General features: G+C 39.3%; 1 protein-coding gene across 1 annotated transcript in view; it reads right to left on the reverse strand.

Annotated features, from left to right (window-relative positions):
• Positions 1-1,083: 1,083 nt before the first annotated feature.
• GTF2B (general transcription factor IIB) overlaps positions 1,084-25,414 on the reverse strand; it is a 28,517-nt gene continuing 4,186 nt past the window's right edge. Inside the window, exons 2-7 of the mRNA XM_044432210.1 lie at positions 23,798-23,904; positions 4,877-5,010; positions 4,193-4,339; positions 3,927-4,056; positions 1,989-2,270; positions 1,084-1,547 (exon numbers count right to left, since the gene is read on the reverse strand). Coding sequence (XP_044288145.1) covers positions 1,414-1,547; positions 1,989-2,270; positions 3,927-4,056; positions 4,193-4,339; positions 4,877-5,010; positions 23,798-23,904 — 934 coding nt within the window. The 3' untranslated portion in view covers positions 1,084-1,413. The remainder of the gene's footprint in view (positions 1,548-1,988; positions 2,271-3,926; positions 4,057-4,192; positions 4,340-4,876; positions 5,011-23,797; positions 23,905-25,414) is intronic.

Consider the following 25,414-nt stretch of genomic DNA (forward strand, 5'->3'; position numbering starts at 1 on the left):
CCGCCGGCGGAGAATCACAAATCTCCCCAACAGAGATGGATTCATGCAACGGCACATCGGGTCGCTTGGGGGACGAATGCACCGAGTGTGTGACCCGTCTAGGGGACCCTGGTGGAGTCACCTGCATGGCAATCTGCAAGGTCGGGCCCGTCGGCGTCGGTCCTGTCGCGGCCATCGGGACTGATGGTACAGATGAACCCGAATCACGATGTCATACTTGATCGGGTTTCCTAGGCTTGTGGGCCATCTTATCTGATTTATCCTTCTTTGGCTTTTTATGGGCAGAGGATTTCTCAGATCCGCCATGTTTCCTCTTCTCCTTTTGCTTATGAGGAGGAGGAGGTTGTTGAGCCTCCATAGCCGGGGCACCATCAGCCGATGGGCGCAGTGGGGGCGTGGCGGAAGCAGCAGCAGACTTAGCGGCCAGCAGGTCAGATTGCATGAGGGCCTGGTCCCACAGCATTTTCCTCAGGCGGTTCTCTCGGTTTTTGCACGCCTGTTTAGTAAAGGCCTGAAAATGGCTGCATTTGTCGGTTCTGTGTCCCTCACCCAAGTAGAGGAGACACAGATCGTGTGGGTCAGTAAGAGACATCTTCAACCCACACTGTGAACATCTGTGGAAAGCTGCCCCCTGAGCCACTGGGAAAGAAGAAATAAGGAGAAAATAGTAAAGAGGGAAAGATATATATATTTTTTATAGAGTTGAAGAGTAAACGGGGAAACTCGAATGGGAATGAAAACCTTGGAGATATACAACAACTAGCAACAAGGAACAAGATAGCAACAAAGATCAATACAGGTGAGAGATAAAGGCTCGAGGCACAGCGAACGGCGGTCACAAAAGACTGAGAAAATGGCGGACACTCCGCTCCATTTATATCACTGAGGGGGAGGGGAGCAGAGTTTTTCCCGCCAAAAACTGCTAGCTTTGTAAACTTTCCAGCCTTAGGCACTGCACAGGCACAGCACCCATATGTGTGATGCACAGAGGCCACGACGAAGAACTTCAAAAAATGTTTTATACTCCAAGTTTGTATTTATTTAGAACAGGATCACATATAGTAAAACTTGCAGGACTGTAAATGCTTTTGGAAAACTGTTTATTCAGGAATTTGAAATGTTTTCCAAAATACAGTTTACTAGATCTCTACAAAAGAAATCTAAATACATAGAATAGGAAATTAAGTTTGTTGCAATGGTTGTTAAATAGTTACTTTCACTAATATATACATAAAAAATGCCACAAAATTATCTTGTTTACACCTGGAATGCGTACTCTGATTCCTCAGATAGGCTTTTTCACATCCTTTAACCAGTTCTGCAACTTGAAGGCTCAGCAGGACCGCTTTTATACAACAATTTTTGGAAGTCAAAAACTTTTTTTTGTAGTAACTAGAAGCAGCCTTGGAAATTTCACAGCTGTGGCAGTTTGTCCACTGGGGTGTCAAATTTGAAATCTGCAGGGAAAAGATCTGGAGCCCGAGGATAAATCAGCCTATATGACTGTCTGATTGTAACATCAGCTACGCCGGCAATGTCTCCAATTTCTAAAACAAAAGCCAAGACAGAGAAGTTAGTTAGCACTTTTGTTATCCTATCCTCAAACTGACAAATATATTTACAACTCTGAAATTATTCCAAAGTGCATCTCAGAGTTTAAAGCATGTAACTTCCTCAACACTCAGCATTCACTCAATGCTTAAGAACCCTGGAAAATCAGGGGGCAATATCCAATGTTGGTCCTACCAGCATAGATCCACTGAAATGAAAGAGACTTCAGTTTGTCACAACTAACTGAATGAAGGGTCTCCACTGAGGCAGGAGGTGCTACTCTTGAAACAGTCACTCCACAAGGGTGCTGTATGTGGAGGCTGGAGCACTTCTTGCTTCACACATTCATTCAACACACGAAAAGGACTGCCTTTCCAAAGCAATCAGGACTCCAGCCATGAATAAAGCAAGGCTTAACAGAGATGTGAAGAGGTTACCTTTCTGGGTCTTCTTCTCCGCTGAGGCTTGTGAAGCCATATAAATTGCTGCAGCTGCAACAGAGATGGGACTTCTCCCAGGAACCAAGTCCAAGTCCACAGCTTTACGTGCAATGTGCGTAGCTGCCATCTGAACTTGCTTAGGAAGACCCAGATTAGAACAAAATCTGGACATGAAATCTCCTGTCGTGATCAGATCCACACTTGTTTCCAAAGCTTTCAAGATGAGTTTAAAACACCGCCCTATTTCTTTTTTGGAAATTCTGGAGACAGCGCAGATTTCTTAAAAAATAAAAATAAGGTAAATTAAAATCCAACTCAAAATTGGGTGGGGGGGGGGAGAATCAGCATTAGTTAAGGCCAATACTCTCAGTTCCCACTCCCACGAACTGAAAGTTAATCCTGAATTCTATAATATTCCATCATCTGCACCTTACATTTTCACAGCACAAATACATAATTCAGTCCATGAAATCAATATGACAGGGACATGGTGGCGCAGTGGGATAAACTGTTGAGCCACTGGGCCATTGACTGGAAGGTTGGCAGTTAAAATTCATCCCAGCTCTTGCCTACCTAGCAATTCGAAAGCATGCAAATGCAAATAGATAATTAAGTTCCACTTTGGTGGGAAAGGTAACAGCATTCCATGCGCCTCAGAATTTAGCCATGCCGACCACATGACCACAGAAGCATCTTTGGACAATGCTGGGCTTACAAACAGAGATGAGCACTGGCCCCAGAGTCAGATACAACACATATGTGCGGGGAAACCTTTACCCAATCAATATGGTAGTTTCTACTTATGAGAAAGCTGCATATAAAGTAACTGAAGAATTATGTTCCAACAAGCAAATATCAGCTGGAACACAGGTTTTAACAGAGCCTAAATAAAGTAAGAGGGATGGGAGAAATCAGCAATATTGTAACAAGCCATGTTTCATTCTTAGCTGTGAGCAGCGGTGGCAAAAGCTGCAGTTGCCACTGGTTCTTCAACACAGAGGGGATAACTGCAAGCTTTGAACAGCATGAAAGTAAAATTCTCATGTATCTTAACTCCCAATACCTTAACTACAACTTTTCCAGAAGAAAGACTATAAGATAACAAGATAACATGCACAATAAAATCAGTGTGCATTTTACTTCATGGGTCTAATCATTTCAAATATATCATTTAAGATTTATCAGGATGGATGTGCTTGTCAAATTCTATACAAGTCTCTTCAGCCCACAAAATTAAGGTGAGTCCATCCTGGATGAAAGGACTGAGGAGCCACACAATAGCTGCCCCTTCAAGCACGGGGGAAGAGGTGTGTGTAGTAACAGTAGGCTTCTGTGTAGCACTGACTCAGCTGCTTCTCCATTCAGTGACCAGCAACTTCACAGTCTGCCTTCAAACAGCAATGAGGCTCTTGATTGCCCTTTTCTAGCCATCAATACTCTTTGGAACAGGCTGCATGATGAAGCAGGAAAAGAATACCCTATTGCTATACCTCACCACATCCAGCTCACAACGCCAAATATTCAAAATGACCTGCAAAGGGCTCTATAATCGGCAGGGCTGATGCCCGAATGTGTTGTCTGAATCATGTATTCTACAAATTATTGTGAGTTTTCCCCGTGGTGCAGAATGGAATGTACTGTCTCACAGTGAAATCCCTGAGAGGCCATGACTGCCTTAGTCCCCTTCATCTGCACCACACAGCAATTTTTGACACAGCCAATAATCATGCAAATGATCCTCCCAAGCTGGTGATTTTAATTTGTACAGAAATGATTCTGCATGAGAAAAATGGTAACTCAGATGCAGAACAAGAGACCCATTTCAGGGATTGGAAGCTTTGGTTCCCCGTCCCTGGAAATTGAAGAGCAAAGTGGCGGTTTCCACCAGTCAAGCAGCTCAACACAGTTGAAGCACACACACCACTTAGCACTTACCTTTAAATGTTCTAGGAACACCCTCTTGTCTACAGGCAATGTAGAGACAAGCAGAGGCAATGGCATCGTTACTTCTTCCCTTCAGGCTCTTCTGCTCATATACTTGCTTGAATAAATTATTTGTTCGATCCTTCAAAGCAAGCAGACAAAATTTAATTAACTCCAGGCCATTTAATTAGCAATAATATCAAAAATTCATGTGCTCATTATATTATGCTAACTAAGTAAACGCCAGAACAATTTAAGAGAAAGAGGCATGAACTTACAACTATATTTCGGGGGAGGTTGATTCTGTCTGCCATGCTAGCTATTTCTTTAAACGCGTTCATAATTGCCCGGTCAGAGCTGCTCATAGTCCTGCGGTTTTGATATTTGGAATTCCCAAATTCATCAAAACTGGCTGCACCTGTGCCCTGCAGAAGAAGGGTTTACAATCCATCAGGTATCAGTTAGATCCATACTAAATATGCATGCTACTTTTCAGCAGAGTAGGGATGTGAAGAGACAGTTCAAAACCAACAGTAGGAACACCCTTTACAGCTTCCTAGCAATGAAGTGACTAAGAACAGTCTTTTGGTGGCCATTACTGTGCTACCTATTCCTATGTGGACTACAGACTGATGTTAAGTCCAGCAGGAACAGGAAAATATGCCAGCGCTGGGTTCCCTGTAACACTGTTGCTTGATCCAGCAGCAGGTATACTTTCCCATTCCACATCAACAGCCCTAACAAGGAAGCCCACCCCATTGTGCTGCCTGGATCTGAATGCACACTAAAGAAACAGAGTGTATGGTTAGCACAAAAGGACTGTTATGCACAACCGCTTGCACTCAATACTGCATTGTAACTTATAAGGCTCTGAAATTCAACTTTCTGCCGGGTCCTCTGTTGCTCCAGACATATTTTGTGTGCTAACGTATTCGTGCATTCTGTAAGTAAACTTATTTTACCTTGCCAATCATTGTGGTCAAATCTCCATCACTCAGGAGAGGATTCTGGGTGTCTCCAACTCGGGATGGGTCTTTTGTTGCTTTGTCATTGCTGAATGTCCGCCATTCCGACCCAACATCTATGACTCGGTCACCTGAGTATAGAAAAAAGCTCACAGCATAGATTCTTCATTTGCAAAAAAAATCCAGGTATTTACAAATATTACCCATTCATAATATTTTCTGTGGCAAACATTTAACAATGTTTAAAAACTTTGGTAGAGGAGAGCACATGGGAAAAAAAACCCTAGTGGGTGAGTATGCTAGCAACCCTGATGGCACTTTTGAGGGCCAGCATGGGCTAGTAGCCAAAGTACTGGACTGGGACTGAAGAGACCCAAGTCCTAGCCACCACGCAGCCATGAAGCTCACTGGGTGACTTTGACTCAGGCACCAACTCCCACAACACAGGTTGTTGTGACGATAAAATGAAGAGGATGACCACATATGATACCCTGGTTCCCTGGAAATGGTCAGGTATACATGTAGCTAGTAATCACATCTCAAATATGAATAAAGATACATTAAGTTCACCAGGTTTCAAACAAGAATGCTAACAAGAAGTGAACAAACCTAAGTGACTTGCACCTGGTCAGCCAACCTACAGTACATGCACCAAAGTGCCATGGAAAAAGTTCTGTATCATTCCAAGATATGAGAACAAAACCCTTGCTTTGGCACAGATGCAGATGTACATTCTTGTCTGCTTCTCCCCTGCAGCAATTCTTTGTTCTGGGTTGAACCAACTAGGAGAAACACAAAGGGCTAAGTGTGCACGTGTGCATACAAGTCATATTATAGGTCCCATGCCAGCTACAGGAAGCACCTGCACATTACACTCACCTCAATCATGGCTTGAAAGGTAAGGACAATAAGCCACGCCTACTTTCCAGCACCAATGTGGAACACCACGTTCAGCAGGTTATCATCAGTGGAAAACAATTTAATTCAGAATTCAGGGACAGTTCAAAAGTACATCATGGCCAGTAACACTCTAGCTGGTTTTTTCTATTAGAGTTGTGTAGAAGCAAATGAAGTTGACATACCATTTCACAGCAGGTGCCTAATCACATGTGGGGAAGGAACTGCTCTCCACTGTAACAATACTCTTACTCTGAAAGTGGTATTCCCAAACTGAAGAAAGATCTTGAAAAAAAAGTTTTTTACAGTTGCTCAAACTTGAATCTTGAAAAACCAACGAATGTGGACTTCATTTGTTTGGCCTTATGTCTCTTCTGGCTTCACACCTTTAACCTTGCTCTGTATTCACAAAAATAAATACTGGGTTCTCAAGATACAGTGTGACCAACTGTAGCCTATGAAACCTTCAGCGGGTGCAAAGTATCATATGCAAATCATCAAGGTCATAATGTAAAAGCTTCAACCACAACTGAGCTTTTGATAGTGGATCTAGTAATCAACCACCCTGAGAACTTTGTTAAAAAGCTAGATATTCATTATGTTTCCATGAAGCAAATATTGATTATCTTGTGCAGGCCAGTTTTAATTCCTAAGATGGAGCTAAGCCTACAGTCTTTTTGAGGACACCGTGGTCTTAACGGGAAAGAATTAACACTGTGTATCAAAATTGTGGTAATTTTTAAAACTAAATCATTAGACATACTTCTTTCAGTATTTAAAATATACTTCAGGATTTTAGTAACATGTACATGCATTTAAAATGAAAATGAACTCTTTCCTTTAAGAGTTAGCTAAAATTCTTTAATAAGTTTACAGGGTTTTTTCATATGCATATGAATTTCCTATTTAAAAATCAAGAATCTGAAGAATGTTTGCTAAGTCTCCATTTTAACCACTGCGTTTTAAAATGTGAACCTTAAGATGACTTCAAATCAAGCTGAGTTACAAGAAAATTCTACAACAATGCCCTTTCAAAAGTATTTTAAGCTGAGAGACAGTGTATGCAAGTGGAGAGAATGTGCTGGCTGAACAACAAATTCCCAGTATTGAAAAAAAATCTACTTAGCATAAACTGTGAAGGCTGATTTGCTGCTAATGAAGTGTACTCAGATATTCAGCTGCTGGCTTGTTATCAAGACCACAGCAAAAGGAAATAATCAGTCATTAGAAAAGAATCCAGATATAGTTGTGATTTCATAAGCCACAAATGTGCCAAAGCAACTGGCATTCTGATGGAGTAGTTCCTTTCCGAATTATGACTCAGAAGAGGCTTCCCTTAGAAGACAAGGCACTTTGGAAGAACAACAAGCCGTACTGAGAGCTACATGGTCCTTACAGGAATGAAATAGGTTGCTTTATGATCTTTATTCAAAAGAGACTTTTATGTTGTGACCAGGCCAAGCTGTATATTAGGATGTGACCAAGTAGTTCCCCAATGGTCTGAGACTGCAATTCTTACACATGTACCCAGCCTTGTGTTGCAGAACCAGTCTATTAAATATACACAATTAAGAATCTCTTTTGGTAAACAGCATGTAAAGAATGGCATTAGACTTTCTTCTCTCCAGCTGTATGAACACAGAAGTTCAACTTAACAGCTACATTTCAGGATGCTGAGATGTCCAATTTAGTAGCTACATTTCCAACTCTTAACTTTCAGAATGAGTAATGGTTACAAGCACAGTGATAAACAGGATTCTATCCAATGCCACACTAGAGATTTTCCAGTAGTGGTTGTACAAGCACTAGCAGAAGTAGCACAACCAATGCAAGCAACACCTAGCCTAAACAGAAGTCTTGTCTAATGACTTGCACAAGAACTTGTGCAAGCAGAATCAAAGTACTGGATCTGAAGTGCAAGCAGGGATGTAAATGGAATTCTCACAAGCAGCAGAAACTTTGAACTAGCACACGACCACCAGTGGATAATGCCCATAAGGAGTTGTACAAGTTTCTTGGAACTGAGTAGTGAAAAGTGACACCTTGAACCAAACTGGAGATGTTCTTTGATTCTTATTTCTGTGGTGGATTAAAACCCTTTTAAGAAGCATCAGACATGAAGATTCTCTTTTTAAAGACAAATGATTTCATGCCTGGCAATGAGGACAGGGAGCCACTCCTTGCACCATCCTACTATCCTCCTGAAAATTTATAGAGAGACTTCATGCTCTTCTTCTGGCTCCTGGTCTCTATGTAAATATTTGATTAAGCTTTGCTCCTTTTAAGGCCCAGCAGTAACTTCAATTTGAGACAAACTCCTGTTACTGTTTACTGCATCTAAAAAAAGCAAAATGTACTTGAAATTCTGGTGTCATATAAATAGAACACTGAGTACAGCAATGATGTAATATTTTTCCACACCAGTGGGAATGACCTATATGACTCACAGAGCGATCTGCCCCTTGTGAATTACACACCATTCGTGCTTTAATGACATGTGTGTTCCATCGCTGCCAACTTTGGTTAAAAAAAACCCTATTTCCATGAGATGCCAACAGAACAGCTTAAGGAACAGAAAGTCATTTAGTATAATCTACCAAATATCCTTAGCTGTGCCTTTTATTCTTATGCTAACCAAAAATATACTGCACAATTCTAAGCAGATGCAACAGAAAATATGCATTCTATCTAAAGAGGGGTGTTACTTACAAAATTAACTAAGAAGTTACAACTGGTCAAAGGTCAGAAGTTGTGTTCAGTGAGGATTCATCATTTTCTAGGTAAAATATCCTATTGTATATAAATACACTACATCAAAAACCTAATTCTTCAAGTATGATGTTCGCTGACTAAAGACAAATAATTAGGTCCTCAAGGCCCTTAAAATATGACATCTTAAACTATTCTATTCATTTTTTAACTATTAGCCAATCCTCCAGCTTTAGATGCAAAACTCACCACCTGCCTCAATTTTTACTTCATGAACAATTTTTTCTGGGTTTGTGGTGGCACACTATGATACATTTTTAAAGTCACTTTATTACAGTATTAATGCATTAAAGGAAGCCTAAGATAAAGCACAATGGGTTGTATCCAACGTTAGTCTAATTCAACTACCTTTCATTTGAAAGGGTCTACTCTGGACCAACACTGTACACTACCCAGGTTATAATGCAGATTTTTGATCAATGTGGATACCAGAAGTAAAATTAGAAATAACAAGAAATCGAAGTCTGACCCCAAAGCTATACCACAGTGCTACGTTAAAGCCACATAACTGTGCCCGAATTTTGCCAAGAAAGAAACCACAGGCTTCGAAATACCGATTTTTATTGGTATTTTATAGTTGTGTTCTTTAAACAAATTTAACACACTTTAGAAGTAGAAGATAAATCTGTTAACAACTTCAGGCTGTAAAAACTCCAAGTGCCTTGTTCTACCTGCTCAAAATGTGATGTTCCTAGAGATGAAATACAACACCAAGAACCTAGAAGGAATTCTAGGGAAAGAGAAGCTGAAAAGTTAACTTGTATTCCTTTCCAACACCATTCTCCCTTCCCTTCAAAAGGACAATAGAATTTGGTACTGCAGAAGCATCCTTCAAGCATCATCCCTCTTCCACACCTCAACAAGAAAAGAAAGGGAAGCCACCTTAGGAAAAAGAAATTGGACACAGTCACACTTGCTGTGGTGGTAAAATGAAGGCTCAGCCGAAAAGTACTATCCCTCTACTAAACTGCTACCTTTTCAGGGAAGCTGTGGGTTTGAACTGACATCTCCTTATCTGTGAAGATTAGGGAAGACCTCGTCTTTACCTGCCTTCCCCTTCAATTTGGAACCATCAGAGTTCTCAAATAAAACCTCTGCATAGCCTATCTATCTAGGATATTACCTTTTTCTGGTTGCATGTGCATTAATTTTTATTTGTTTATACTTCAATCTAAATAAATAACTTAGCAATCAAATCATTAAAGTTGAATACTGCAGACAAAATTCACAGTGGTCTAGAGATGAGTTCCTTAAAGATTTACAACATAAAGCTAAGTGAGAGAGAAAAACAAATGAGAACAATTTAACAAAAGGACTTCATATAAAGACAGCGGGCGAGAGCAGAGCTTGATGAAGAGGAACCAACTAGTGCTCAGCAGCAGTACTGAATAATTCTCCAAATATGGAAAGCATCTCAACTATAAACATATAGGAATATGCACCATCAAAAAGCCAGAGACTAATATTTTTGATATCTGCAGTTTTCTTTTGTTTCTGACCCTTTTGCCATCAAGTAAAGGTTCCTCTACCATATCATTGTTATTGATAGAATTTCTTTTGAAAGTTCAGGAAAAAATGGAATCCAAACCCAAAAGGCCACATGGATTCCTCACATACTACCTATGAACAGTAAGGTGTCCATTAAAGGAGTTTTTTTATAACAGTAGCAGTAGTTTTAGGAGAAGATTTAGGGATGAGAAAAATGGCTATTTGTTTTGACTTTAAGGTCCAGACAGAGGGAGGTAAATAGAAAAATAAAGCTGTGAAAAGGAGGGCTGGGGAAGAAAAGGTTGCAAGGATTCAAAGAGAATTCATCAGAGAGGGCAAATGGCAGTATCAGACCATTGTGCAGTAGGCAAGGCAGTAGCCTTGGAAAGAAGACAGAGGTTAATATTGATAGGAATATAGAACTAAGTTTCAGAAGATAGCCAAGGCATTCTATGGGCCTGTATTTTGAATCAGAAATATCAAGAGTTATCTAAGGAAGTATCAAGAATTTTTAAAACATGTTTCTGATTTATTTTGTCAGAGAGGTAGTTCTTAAGAATCAAGTTCAACTTTCACCCAGGGGATTTCACCTATAGCTGGCCTTTTAGTACAAATAAAATGACTGTAGCCTTGTCTTCAATGAGCAAGTATAGCTTACCAAGCGGTCAATGCTGAGGAAGGGCTACAAAGGGCAGTGTGCAGAAGACTGTGGCTGGGCTTTATATTATTGGTTGGCTGCTACTGCTTCCTTACTAGTTACTGGCTTCTTCTGTTGCTATGGTGAGTAGGCCGTAGGGCTACTTTGCTACTTTATGGTTCTTTGTTTAGGAGAGTAGATGGTTAATCTGTTCTCACCTCTTAAAGTTGTATTCAAACTGAGAAGTGTTTCAAAGAAGCCAATAAACACCTTTTTTTCTCTTAGGAATTATTTTCTCTCTCTGGAAAAAAACTTCTAGCATTTTAGAAAGATTGAATTGCTTTTAAACCCAACATGTATTGTGCATGATTTTACATGCTAAAATAAATACAAGCACACAAAACAAATTCAGAGATACTCTTACAGATGCTCATTTAATATTAAAAATTTATAGTGAAATTGGTTCAAGTGTAGAACCTACTATTATGATGAAGGCTGGAAAAAACCCCAAAATTGGTTTGTGTGTTGGTGGGGGGGGGATTCTTTCCCATTACAGGACTTTTCAATTTTTTCTCCAGTGGGAAAAAAAATGGAAATTTGGGGTAAAAACTGGAAAAATGTATGAAATATTTCCCCTTCCCCCTTTTTAATGAATGAATTATTTTTAAAGACTCACCCAAATAATTAACATTTTTAAGAATCCAGAGCATTAGTGAATGACAATTCCTGTTCATACTGTAGAATTCAATGCTGTCAGTGATGTTACTAAGTCTGCCTTCTAAAGTGTGCTTACTAGTTCCTACTCTATGAAACATTTCGTCTAAATACCAACTATTACATAGTGTGTGATTTAATTTTTTTCTACTTTTCAGATGGTAATAATGAAGATACAGTCAATTATATCATAAGTTGCAGCTTTTTACAAATGTCCCTCTCTCTCAGCTTGGGTATATTCAAATTTCACTTGTCCAAAACTAGGGCTGAAATCCAACATATGTTTATCGGAGAGAAAGTCCTGATATGCTTTACTTCTAAGGAAGCAAGTCAAATTGCATTGCAAAGCATTTACACTTTGGAGGCTGCAGTCCTGTTCATGCTTACCTGGGAATAAGCTCCACTAAAGGAGTGGGTCTTACTTCTGAGTAAACATGCAAAGTGTTCTTTTATGTAAGCCACCTTGTATGGGGGTTTGCCTTAAAAGGCATCCTAGAAAAATATTCTTTCATATTCTTTCATAAATGTGCCAAATTTCACTACTGTATATTATATTACAAATGCATCATTATATGTTATTAAAGCAGTAATGTAAGTTTGGGTTTGATGGATTATTGCATAGGTCTCAAATTTTCCCTAGACTGCTTTCTGTTTCCTAGACAAAAATCAAAATTTCCAGAAAATTTACATCTGTAACTCTTACCCTTTTTCTTTCGTGTTTACTAGCTTCTACCCAGTATATACCAGTTATAAACAATTGCTTTCTTTACCTACAAAAAGACAGATAGTTCAATTTATAGAACATGATCTTGAGAGATTCTATACCTTACAAAAATGGCTAAGGTATAAACTTCTCAGAACTTACTAGTACTTTGAATAGAAATCTGAAATTTAGATGCTGGAAGCCATGGAGAAAAAGCAGAGAAGACAAACTGCTCCACAGAAGACAGCTTAAGCTGTGGGACCCTGCTGCTTTCCATTTGGTCATCTGGTATGGACAGCTAATACAGACAACCAAATTATGAAGTAGCATATATGCTTAACTGCTTAGCCTCAGCAGTTAAGATAAGGCCTCCCAATCTTTACTACACTTCAGAATGGATTAGAAGTCACTGCACAGAAAAAACAAACAAGCATGTTTTCATGTATAGAAATTATTAAGAAAAAATGTGGTAGAAAACCTTAGTGCACAAGAAATAAGTTGCCTGCAATAACAATATTCCTGTGCATGTTTACACAAGTAATGTCCTATAATTCCCAGCATGTGCTGGCCAGCATGTTGGCCAGGAGATACAGGGAGCTGGAGACATTTTCTGTCTAAATATGCCTCTCTAAATTACATCTTTTAATTTATATAGAGAGTTATAGTTTAGCACTGAATGGAAAAATTACCCAGAACAGGAAATCCAGCACAGACAATTCATTCCCTAGTAATTCCATAGTTCAGTAAAACACATACCAAATTCAAGCACATCTTTAAGGCTAGCAAGTTAGCATTCTGTATTACAGATCTGTGCTGTCATTTCTTACTCTTTGTACAGAGTGTTCAATTCCAAGAAGATTAAACAGAAGCACATAATCCCATGAAATTTGCTCAAAATGTTAATTAGGGGAAGTGCTGCCATCTAGTGACTAGTAAAATGACCAGCCCTCCTCTTTAAAAGTAAGCTTTACAGAAATTAAAAATTTGGAATGAGCTCCCCAAAGGGGTGTGCCTGGCATGTACTCTGTATTCTTTTCAATGCCAAGTGAACACCTTTTTATTTCCCCAGTATTTAACAGTTAACTTTTTAATTTTAGTACTGCATTTTTCCTGTACTGCTTCTATGCCTCTATGTTACTATTGCTGTGGTTTTGTTAACTTTTTGTTCTTTGTGAGTTTTAACTTTTGTTAATCACCCAGAGAGCCCCAGAAATTATAAAAAATAATAAATTTATATAAAAATAATATAAACAGTATAAAAACAGTATAAGTGGTATAAAAATAATAAATATAAACAGGTATCAATGCAGTCAAGTCCTTCCCCTCACGCACACCCCAAAAGACACTGCAATAAGAGTAACTAAAAGTTATAGAACTAGAATAACTAGCAAGATTATCTCTAAAAATGGTGACACATGAAACTTAGAAAAAATGTTTTCCTTATGTCAACACCATTTAGTAAAGCATAAATTGTTTAATCGTTTTTCTATTGTCTACTGTCTTCTGTTGCCTCAAAAGTCTTAAAACATTCAATGCACATCTGAACCCATCTCATACCAGTTCAGCCCATATGATGATCTAGCACAGAAGTGTCTGACACAGCCTTTCATATTCCAGTGTTCTTTAGATGCTGTGGGCTTCAAATTTCACCAGCTTCAGCCGGAATGGCCAATGGTCAGGAGGAATACTAGGGACTGTCAGGCTGGGGACTAATTCAAGTGGACATGATTTTCCAAAATCAGGGAGAGATCTTTCAAAGCCCTCCTACTTAAGAGACCTAGTTAACCAGAGATACTAGGGAATGAACCCACGACTTTCTACATACAAAGCATGTGTTCCATATTGTGTTCTACAATGTTCCACACTGTAAAGAAGGTCTGTTCCCTATGTGTTTGCTAGCATGCAAGTTCAAAGCTTGAGTTTAAGTAACTCCATTGAAGAAACACACAAATGAAGAACACATAACCTTCTGTTACCTCACTTGAGCATTCTGTGACCAAGACCACCAGCAATCAGCCTTAGCCAGAAACTTGGTATCCATGCCTGTTTACAACTCACCACTTTTTTTCTAGTATTGCCAACAGAGCTCCCCCCTCCCTTCCATATCCCTTCCCTTGCGTCTCTGAAAAGCAGGATAAAAAATATAATTCTATAAAAATAAGTAAATATCAAGTAAGTTGCAGACAAAAAGCCTCTATCCATCTTTCATCTTGTGCCAAGACTGCAAGTGGAAATATTTGGCAGTGGCAGTTTTCTCATTTTGATATTAAACTGAACAGATGTTGAACACTGAAATGCCATTTATATAGGAGAACTAATCTTTAAAAACCTAACCACTTCTACAACCCTTTCTTGTTGCCACGTATAAAGGAAGCCCCTACCAAAGATTGTTTGGACAGATAAAGACAAAAGTTTTCCAAACCCTGTACTGTTTACATTGTTTTCTACTAGAACACGAATATCTATCAATCAAAGCCGAATTCAAAACAGTGGCTCACAGGGATGGTTATTGAGCCATCACTGGACTGCTTCCAGGGTTGCTCTTCTGAAAATGAAGGAGCGCTGTAAATTTCCGGAAGAAACAGGTCCAGCAGAGCTTCACAATGGAAGAAGGGGACAGAGGTGGATATTCCCCCTGCAGTCCCTAGTGCCACCTCCCATGATGTTCCAATATGCCGTCCAATCCTCTGTAAGAAACAGTCATGAAGTAATTGAAAAACTGCTTTCTCCCTTTCTTCCAGCAGGAACAAAATTCCACTCTCCAAAACTCTAGACAGAATCCAGACACTTTGAATTAAAGTACAAGGTGTGTCTGAGCACATATCTATGCTGGGAAATTGGGAAATTGCTTTTATACAACAGTCCTTTACTGTGTGTGTCTATCCTTGGGGGCGGGGGTGGCTTTCTTCATAAAGCAAATTTGAAGGGGGCTTTTAGTTGCTGCTACTAAGCAATTAAGTGGGTTACAAACCTTTATCTACCACAAATCGTTCAACATACTTTCACTTTAGAAAGCTCAAAACACTTCAGATACATTTGCAGTAATCCTACTAATTGGCATGTACTGTATGCCTTATCATAGATTTTTGTGAGACAAAAATGTCTCTACAGATGTCTAAGTTTAAGAGACATGAGATTTGAACAAGCAACCTACCAACTTACAAATCTGCCCTATCCTAAATATAGATTTGATTCAAACATTTTATTTATACAGAGCACACAGATGATCTGTTAAATGCTGCAACATAGGCAGAGAACTAGCACAGCAACCCAAACTCCCAACAACTCCCATCAATGTAAGGCCTTTGCATCAATTCCCTTCAGTGCTTCTATCAATATATGCAACTACATCATGTGATGCTCATGAGGCAGCATTAGCAATTCCAAGTGGTTTGCATCATCACTTACAACAGTATAAATGTTATGGATATATATCACACAACATAAGGTTGGAAAAGTTGAAGCCAAATAAATTCAGTGTAACAATGGCAAAGTGTTTTATCTGGTACACTGTAATTATATCAGTAATTGCTTAAAAATATTTTACTCTTTGCAAATCCCAAGTATCTTGGGATTTTTATTTAATTCCTTACATTACTGTTACTTGTTATACCCATCCAAAAATCAAATCTAGTATCTGGCACCAGACAAGAGATCTTGACAAGATAATGTACTTTTTAAAAAGGGTTTCTTCCTCGATTAGGTTTGAAAACTGATCATGTTTACGGAAATGTCCACATTAAAGGACTAGGGAAACTTTGCAGCAGTCAAAGCTAGTGGTTTTGTATTACAGTAGCATTTATTTTTTTGCCATTGAATTATCATATTTGGCATGTTAAAAGTAGTTTAGTCAAGACAAAAACAAATGATTTTTAATTTTTTGTTTTGCTTGTGAACAATAAAAACAGAGGAAACTGCCAATATTAGCAAAACAAAAAAAGTAAAGTCTTCTTCAGTCCTCTCTTCCACAGTGCTAAACAGACACAAAGCACATATTCCTATAAAAGTAAATGAGAAAAAAAGAAGGGAGGGTTGAACCAGAACTCATGGAATGTACTTAAAAATTACTCAGTTCCATTTTCTAAGCTACTGATCTCAGTTTAAGTTGTTACTTCTGCTTCATCATCTTGGTCTTCATATTTATTGTGGAGCTCTAAAAGCCTTGGCCAGATTGAACCCAGTTTATTTTGGCTTATCACATATGATCTTAGTTCTTGATCTGGTGTTTTTCCAAATATTAGCCAGCTTCTTTCAGGCAAGAGGAGTCAGAAGTTATGCTGTGCAAAGGCCTTGCCCCCATGTTGCAGGAGGGACATAAAAAAAATCAGATGGCATTCCTGGACCAAATCCCTGAAGGTATAATGTATTCTGCAGCATTTGAAAGTACTATTCCAGTATCAAGTCCAAAATGTGCTGCTTGTTTTACAAAGCAGTCAAGTGCACTGTGGGTGTGAACTTACATTTCTACCTTTGATTCTTGGCTCTGGTATTTTCAGCTGCATGAATGGCAGCAGTACTCAATTCTTCCCATTCTGTCTGATTCAGATGCAGTGACTGATGAAGAAATTGACTTTTGGGGAGTTCTGCAGCTGAACTCAGAAGACAACTGTCATCAAATCTAGCATTCCATACACTTCTGGGAAAGATAAGATGCTCAATTATTACTGCTTCTTGAAGAGCTTCTCTTTTTATTAAACATTCAAACATTCACCTTTCTACCTCATTAAGATTTAGTATGTGGCTTCAAGATCACCATTTTATTCTTTGCATTTTCTTCTTAAAATTGCAGCTAGAATAAGAGTAAGTTGTACATGTTTTGTAACTTCTGCTAATCTGCAGACATTCTGGAGCGTGCCCAGTTTCATGGCATTATTAAGAAATTAGGCAATAGCATGTACATCCTATCGCAGTAATGTGGATACTTGTTTATTATGATAGTCCATACTGTTTTCCTTTTCTCACATTGTCAGTCAGAAAATATTTTAGAAATACATTCTGTAGAACTTTTCATACTTTTCAGCTAATATACTCTACAAAGTATCCGTTCTTTCCTATTTCAGTGCTTCTCTAAAAAAAACTGGTTGATATGTCATCAAAGTGATTCCTTTCCCACTCATATTTGTCCATCCATTTGAAATCACTGCAAGACATAGTGTTTTGTTGTGTTTTCCTTGCAGAGATTACACTACATATTCTAATTCTGACTTTAAAAGACGCTTGCTCAAACAGTAACTACTGGGCAAAGAGCATACGTCAAATAATTTAAAAGCTTTAATGACAATGGAGTTCTAGAAAACAGTATTTCTTTTGCATGAGCTAGAGCAATTTATTCCAGAGCTTCAGGTGTCATCTAGTTCACAAATGAGGTTTCATTTTTTGTATGCAGTTGTTTGCAATGTTTGTTCCCTGTCAATGCTGTTGCTGATGTGGAAGCTCTTTGTGATGATGCTAGTGCTATAAAAAGTGTAGGAAAAAAGACTTCTTGAACAAGAACACCTACTTGCAGTTTCACCACAATGGTCCACCAATTAGCTCCATGAAGGCTTTTACACTTCTGCAGCTTGCTTATGGGATAAAAAGATGTTTTATCATTGTAGTAGCATTTGGAAATGCACAGTGTTTGACAGTACAGTGGTACCTTGGCTCACGAACTTTAATCTGTTCCAGGACTCTGGTCATGAGCCAAATTGGTCGTGAGCCAAGTCAAATTTCCCCATAAGGGTCAATGTAAATAAGGTTAATCCATTCTGCAACTATTTTTTTTTTTTTACTCACAAAAATTTGAAGCAAAGTGACAACAACAAAGATCGTGGCCATCTTCCCCCCACACCCCAAGCACAAGCGCAGCCATCTCCCCGCCCCCCCAGCACGACCGAGATCGCGCCTGTCATCCCAGCGTGCTGGGGGTAGGGGGGAGAGACAGGCATGATCGCGAGCGCACTGGGGGAGGGAGAGATGGGCGCAAACGGTGCGCTGGGGGTGGGGAGATGGCCTCGATCGCAGTTCTGTTCGTGCAGGGAAGGTGTGCCTGATCAGAGGCGTGCTCTGGAAGGAAAGACAGGCAGAATCTCAACCATCTCCCCCGTGGCTCTTCTTTGCTGCTCCTGTCTTTCCTGCAGCAGCGCGCCTCTGATCACCATGCCTTCCCTGCACGAAAGCAACTGCAATCCGTGATCAGAGGAGCGCGGCTGCACTAAAGACGGATGCAGCAAACAGAGCCGCAATTCCGTTTGTCATTTGTGCAGCTGTGTGCCTCTGATCACGGACGCCTTACCTGCACAAATTTTTTTTCAGTAATTTTTGTTCGAGACCCTATTTGTTCATGAGCCAAGGCGTTTGTGAGCTGAGGTACCACTGTATTTGCAAATCACCCTTTTTTCTCACTGCACTTGCAGTGTGAAATGCTTCCAAGTACTAGATGTACTCTAACCACTCCGCTGAAGAGAGGAAAAGAAAAATTCTGCCTAGCTTGCCAGTCAACATTAATGATTTAGGGAGAGTGTGCAAAGAAGGTTAGTATTCATTAAATTACGATTTACATAAATGTTATGAACTAATGGAATTAAAATATGGTTCAATTTTTAAAGTTTAGATAAAATTAAACTCTCACCTTTCAAATAAGTATATTTTCAGATCCTTTTTGTTGTACTGTATTTTCTTCTAGTCATTTGAGGCCTAGTCAAGAGGAAAGAAACAGACCCACCAACTATAGCAAGAAGAAGCCCACACACAAAAAAGACCTGAAGCCACCTTCCTTCTCTTGTAACAACTGCTGTGATCCAGAGAGGCAGAAATGAATCTTACTCTGACATTTGAAAGTTGTAGCCTCACTTTATAACTTCATTGTCCTCTGGATGCATGAACTATAATGATCTGCACCTTAAGAATATTACACAAATTTCTACTAGATACTCCTTAACATTTGTGGGAGTAAATATATGAACATCTTATTTGAAATATTTTATTCATATTTCTGAAAAAATCCATAATCCATCTTTTTGGGAAGAAAAAGAACAAATTAAAAGACTTTGCAGGGCTTGGGAGAAAAGCTTTCCTATGCAACTTTTCCTGGCCCTCGTATCTTCACCAGCAACAAAACATGGGCTCTCTTCCTGGGTTGCTTGAAGCTGAAAACCCATAGTTAAACTATAGTGCAAAGTTGAACATAATGACATCCAACCATTTCTTATTAAAAAAACATAGGTCCCACCAAGATTTGAACTCGAATAACTGGATTGTTTTCCTTTGCACATTAGTTTTTTCTGTTGGACAGGAAGCTGTTTGCCTCTCTAGAATGCAGAGTAAGACTGAAAGGCAGTAGGAATGTTTGCTGCCTGGACAACATCAGGCCAGGGCTTTCTGGATGTTGTGGCAGTGGTGTAGATCTGGTGCTGGAACTTGTTTTCACTGGCAATGTGTGTTAAAGCCTCAGCAGGGGATTCCAAGCCTTCTGAGGTGTGTTATTCCCAAAGCTGCTTAGCATGGTGACTCTCTGGAGAGTGTGAAGTAGTGGATTTGGCTAGAATGCACAGAAGGGGGACAGACCTGTGGAGTATGTGTTTGAAAATCTAGATTGTGGGATTTGGTGAAGAGCTAGAAGCAGCTGAATTATATTGCAAGGAACCTCTGAACCCATAGAAGATAAAGAGGCAGAGAGTAAGGTGATCTGCTGGCAAACTCTCCCTGCAGAAAAAGGGGAACATTTATTTCCACCAGAATAAATTCCTGAGTCCGCAATCAAATTTTGCTTTAACAAACAAACAAAAACTTGTGCTGCATTTCAAATCCCAAGGCATGCAAAAGAAGCATTCTTTATACTCGGATAAGAAGAACCATTCCAAGTGATCCTAGTGAAAAGAATCTGGATGCTGGATTCATCCATAAAGGCCAATCCTGCAGCCAAAATCCAGAGTCAGTGTCAAGAAAAGGACACTGAGAGCTCAACAAGCTAACCTTCATACTCTGGCAACCCAACCCAAGAGCCCCTGTGGTTATGCCTGTGAACCCTTATCAGAAGGGGGTGGTGATTTTAAGAAACCTGTAAGACCTACAGACTACCTTAAGCCAGTGACACAAAAGGACCTGCAACCAACTCTCCAAAAGAAAGAGGAGCTAAGCAAGACTAGCAAGTCCAAAGAGCTAATTGTAGAAAAACCTGAAACTTTGCTGTAAGATCATAAGGAAGTAAGAAACATACTTCTATATATTCACATACACTTTTTAACCAACCTAGTCAGTGCTTCTGTCATCTAGATTAAAATTAATCTGGATTAGAGAGATTCCTACGCAGATTCCTCATACCAAATTCACGAAGAACAGGCTTCCAGAACCAGACAATTCATACACTGAAGGCAAATAGACTGCCATCCTTTCCTCAAGCCCCATCAGAAATAGACTTTTGCGCTATCTCTCATGATATAACCCACACTGGCAGCATGGTGTGCTGGCAGTTTTGAATGTATACTATGCGTATGGGTTGCCCCATAAGACATTATTGATCATGTGACCCAAGAATCTTCTAAGGATTTTTTAGGGCCAGAAAGAGGAACTGACTAAAATACATTATCCTTATGAGTCATTTAATGGCCAGGGTCAGACACACCAGGATAGTCGAAAATATAAAATAAAGCTGTCAAGGTGGTCAGAATTTGTAAAGATAAGATTGGAAGTAGATGTTTTGACTCTAAAACTGTAGGTCAAGATAACCATGTACAAAAGTAACTGAATGTTATCTGCTGTTTTTCTGTTACAAATCATTGCAAAAAGTTAAACACATGATAACTGTGGCAGCTTGTTCCTACTGGAGATGGGCTCACTTTCTACTGTTAGTGTGCACCTACAATAAGAGTCTTTTCTATAGATAAAATTACTTGTTGGTGTTGCCTTTTTCTTTCATGGTCATGTACTTGCACTTTATTGCCATCATGTGTAAACCAGGCCAGTGTGTCAGACAGCAGGAATACTCCTTGGAAATTTGAGGAGTATGTTGCACTCTACTGAAACTGAAATGCTTCAAGTTTCTGCTGACTGAGCTGTTTTTATTTCATGTCCAACAGGTTTGTTGTATTCCGGATACACCATCATATAAAACACTGTTTCTGTTGAAGACCACATTCCCTTGGGAATGATCTAGAGGCATCTGCATGCTAACAGTGGACATGGCTGTCCCTTTTTATGATACTCTCACCCCTTGGCAGCAGAAAGAGTACTCTCTTCCCAACGCTCACTGTCCCACCTCTTTGATACACCTTCATTTCAATTTTCTTCCTAGGATCATCAGATAATGATCTCTCTGTGCACCCTACTATTAAGCATCCTCCATCCTGTTGTACAGAACTCCAAAGGTTCTTGCTCTGTAGAATGGTTTTATTTTTAAAAGGTCCATGTGGAGCCCATGCCAGCTGCAGGCACTGTGTCGGGGGCCCCTGCTTAAAGCATGTGTGTGGTTGCTGCCTCCAATTTGTGAGTTCTCCAGAAAGCCACCACAGGAGCTCCCGAGTACAGGAAGAGAGCAAAGCTTCAGGAGCAGCTACTACAAGGTGCTCATGGTGCTTTAAAGCTATGGTATCTCACTGAGTAAGATCTCAAGTGCCATGCTACCAGGCAAGGAGTGGGAAGAGTTCTAGATGCTGATTCTTAAAGTTGCCAGCTTCTTTCACACCCTACCGTTCCTTCAGAAAAGGCAAAGATGTAGAAGCTGCCATCTTGATAGAGCATAATTCCCCTGCCTCCCACCCTTCCATCAAGCAGTGGTTATTAGAAGTCATGAGGCAGGTGTAAGGGTCAGTAGAAGAGTCAAGTAGGATTAAAGGAAACTGGTCCTTGTATTAGAGGTTGCACATTCTGGCAGCTTTTCAGCTTACTTTCATTTGCACCTTTGCCTTCTTGTAAGCCAGCATTAGGCCTCACTAACTGCCCCCAATATTTCAAAATGAGAAATGGTACACTGTCTTAATGAAGGAACCATGAAGGTTCATCTTCTTTCCTCCTGATCCCACAAGGGACTCAGACTTTCCAAAAGCTTTTCTAGTGCAGATGGAACACTTCTTACAAGTAAAAACCTACACACATTCACGGAAACCATCAGTAAGTTTCTCAAAGTTCCATAGACATGACCAATCAAGAAGCTGACTACAATCAATATAGTCACAGCACAATTTAAAAATCAGCAGCATTTGACTACTTTCAGAACTAGGCAAAGCCTGAGATTATTCTCATAGTACAGCAAACTAGATACTTTCATCTCTACCTAACATTTGGACTAATTTACAGGAGTAAGTGAATTAGCCAGATCAGAAGCTAACACTCTAATTTCCAAGCAAACTTACTGCAGTGTGTTCTATATGGGACTGCCTCTAAAGACAGTTCAGAAGATGCAGTTCATGCAAAACACAGCAATTAGACTGATTACAGGGACTGAAAGGTCTGAACATAACATTGATTCTGGTCAGTTCACAGTAGCTGTTTCAGAGTGCAATTCAAGGTGTTGATTTTGACCTATAATTCTTTTTACACAGCTCAGGACCATAAAATATGCCAGGGGGCTCTCCAAGCATTAATCTACCTATACACTACAGTAGACATCTAAGTTCTCCTACAAGTGTCTCCTCTGAAGGAGGCTTGGAAGGCAGCAAGGAGGGAAAGTGTTTTCCCGGTGGTGCCCCCCCCCCCGCAGTTATAGAATGAGCTCCCTGATGAGGCTGACCTGCCCACCACATTGTTATTTTGACCTCCTTTTCTCAGACATCTGGCAGTGTGTGGTGAGGTTTTCATCAGATCTTCATTTTTTCTTGTTTTTTATTGTTAAAATAGTTTATGTTAAGTGTGTTGTGCATTAGTAAGCTGTAGATGTATGGTTTGTTTAATGTATTTAAGGCTTTAACCTTTGTAAACTATCCGGAAAGCTTCAGCTGCTGGTGGGCACAGAAATCTAATATATGAAAATAGTGTAAAATTAGAAAGAGGACCACAGTTCAAGGGTACGGCATGTTTTCCATACAGAATGCTCCAAGTTTAAATCCCAACACCTTCAGACAGCACTAGGAAAGACCTTTGCTTGAATTCCTAGAGAATGCTGAGAGTCAGTACAGACAATACTGAGCTAGATGAGCCATTGGTCTGACTCAGTATAAGGCAGCTTCCTACACTCCTATTGAGCACAGTGAAACTCAGAGTGTCTGCCATCTTCTTGATAAACCAGTTAATTTTTACAGCAGTTAGTGTTAACATAAAGCACATGGATCAACCTATGTAGGCTATTTACCTACTGGCTACTAAATGTCAGAAGCTGTTGAAAGACATTTTTGAGTAGCAGTAGTAGTATAGTGATGAATAATGCTTGTACTGTGATCATTCAGGGTCTGAGAAAAAGCCCGAATTTCATTTACCAATGACTTTTCCACACTGCCTTTCTTAGAGGAAACCAGGAAGCTTAGAAAAAATCCAAATCTAAAGAGAACTTCACATAAAAGCATAGTAAAACATCAACATATATAACAATGTAAGGCAACAAATTAAAAAGTAATGTCTTGACAACTTTACTGGATGCAGATAGGTTGGGGACCAACTGCTACTTCAGAATATGGGAGCAATGCAGTAGAAAATTCACAAGTACTACAAATGGGTTTTTGCAAGTGAGGGTATCCTCAAAACCATCTTCCCTAAAATACAAAAAAGTTTAGACTGAAACATGTTCTAGGAAATTACTCACCTACTACTAGTCCACATTCTGGGCATATCATGTCTCCAGCTCTGTAATCTTCAACCAAAATGGAATCAGGGTGGTTTGGGCATGTCACTCTTGGCAACACATCCAAGCTTAAAAACAAATTATGGATTTTAGTTTTGTATGCCAATTTACATTAAAGAAAACATCTTTCTAAATAAGCAAACATTATATAAAGTATATGGGAGAAGTGCTTCCAAACTTGTGTCTTTATTAAAAATATATTTGCACATAGTTCATACAAAAATAAGTACTTTTCAACAGACATTAAGTGTGGAATAAACCTTAAAATTTAGAAGATCATGGGAATTGCATATATTTGCAAAGAAATGGCACTTGGTCTATATATCTGATTCTCTAAAAGCACAGGGTCAAGATCTAAATTAGACTGGTTATCTAAGATCTATTCAACTTAAATGTATGCCTACTTGTGGAACTGCTTTTCATTGTTGTTATTAAATGAATGAGCTGAAGAACTCATTGTATTCATATTACTTGTAAAGCTGCATATTTGTACTGTGTTCTTCTTTGCAGTGGCCTAAGGCTAAATAACAAAACACATGCCATATCTTCATTTAACAAAAAATTGTGCCTTACTGTTCATGAGCAGCATAGTAATGCATACAGCCTGACCACTCCCACTCACCAGTGGAGAGGCAAAGGCAAGCAGAAACATACTAGGATTGTAAGCAGTCCTGAGACACTGTTAAGGACGGGGCAGAAATGCTGTAAATAAATAAATAGAAAGGTTAGTCCTACAACTAGATTGGGACATCTACTCAGGAACTGGAAACCATCCATAAACCATAACTTCAGAAACTGGCTTGTTTGGATAGTGACAAACCAGAAGTCCCTGTTCAGACAAGAAACTAAGCATAAAATTTCCAGTTAGTTTCTGCTTACTTTAGCTGCTCCCACTGGCAGAATTGATAAGTGATAACAATCAGGTAGCATGCACCAGCACATTGCTTGCAAATGATAAATCATGGTCTGCTGCAAACGAGCATCAAGTGGAGGGTAGTGCTAGTTGTTGCAATTTAATTTTCTTCTGGAAATAGATTCCAGTTCAGGAAGTTTTATCATGGCTGAAAAGTGGACATTTCACAGTCTATAACAATTACCTCCTGAATGGATTTTCTTCTTGCTGTCACAAAGAATTAAGAGTAATGCAATATTTATGCCATGGACTGCCAATTTAGGAAATATTTTCCTCAAAGTTCTTATAGTAGACTATACCTTTCAAGATAGGAGCATTTTAAACTTACAGCTATCATCTGAACTGTCAAAATACCGAATTTGAGTTCCCTCACAACAACCCAGAATAAGTTCAAAAATTTATCTAACAAAACATTCTTTAGTGAGGATATAGGTAAAGTGTGTGTAAGGAAGTGAAGGTATGTTACAGAAAACATTACACTTGATCTTAGCCAAAAGGCCAAGAAGTCTGTGTTACAGAAAACCAATATAATAGAATGGTACTCTACAAAAAAAGACTTCATGCATTTAATCATTAAAAGCAGAAAATACAAACATAAAGGAATCATAACAAAAGTTTTATACCATCAATTTCTGCTTGACAAGGATTTCAACTTCACTAATCCA

The sequence above is a fragment of the Varanus komodoensis genome, unplaced genomic scaffold (genome assembly GCF_004798865.1).
Source record: "Varanus komodoensis strain SLA01 unplaced genomic scaffold, ASM479886v1 scaffold24, whole genome shotgun sequence".
Lineage (NCBI taxonomy): Eukaryota > Metazoa > Chordata > Lepidosauria > Squamata > Varanidae > Varanus > Varanus komodoensis.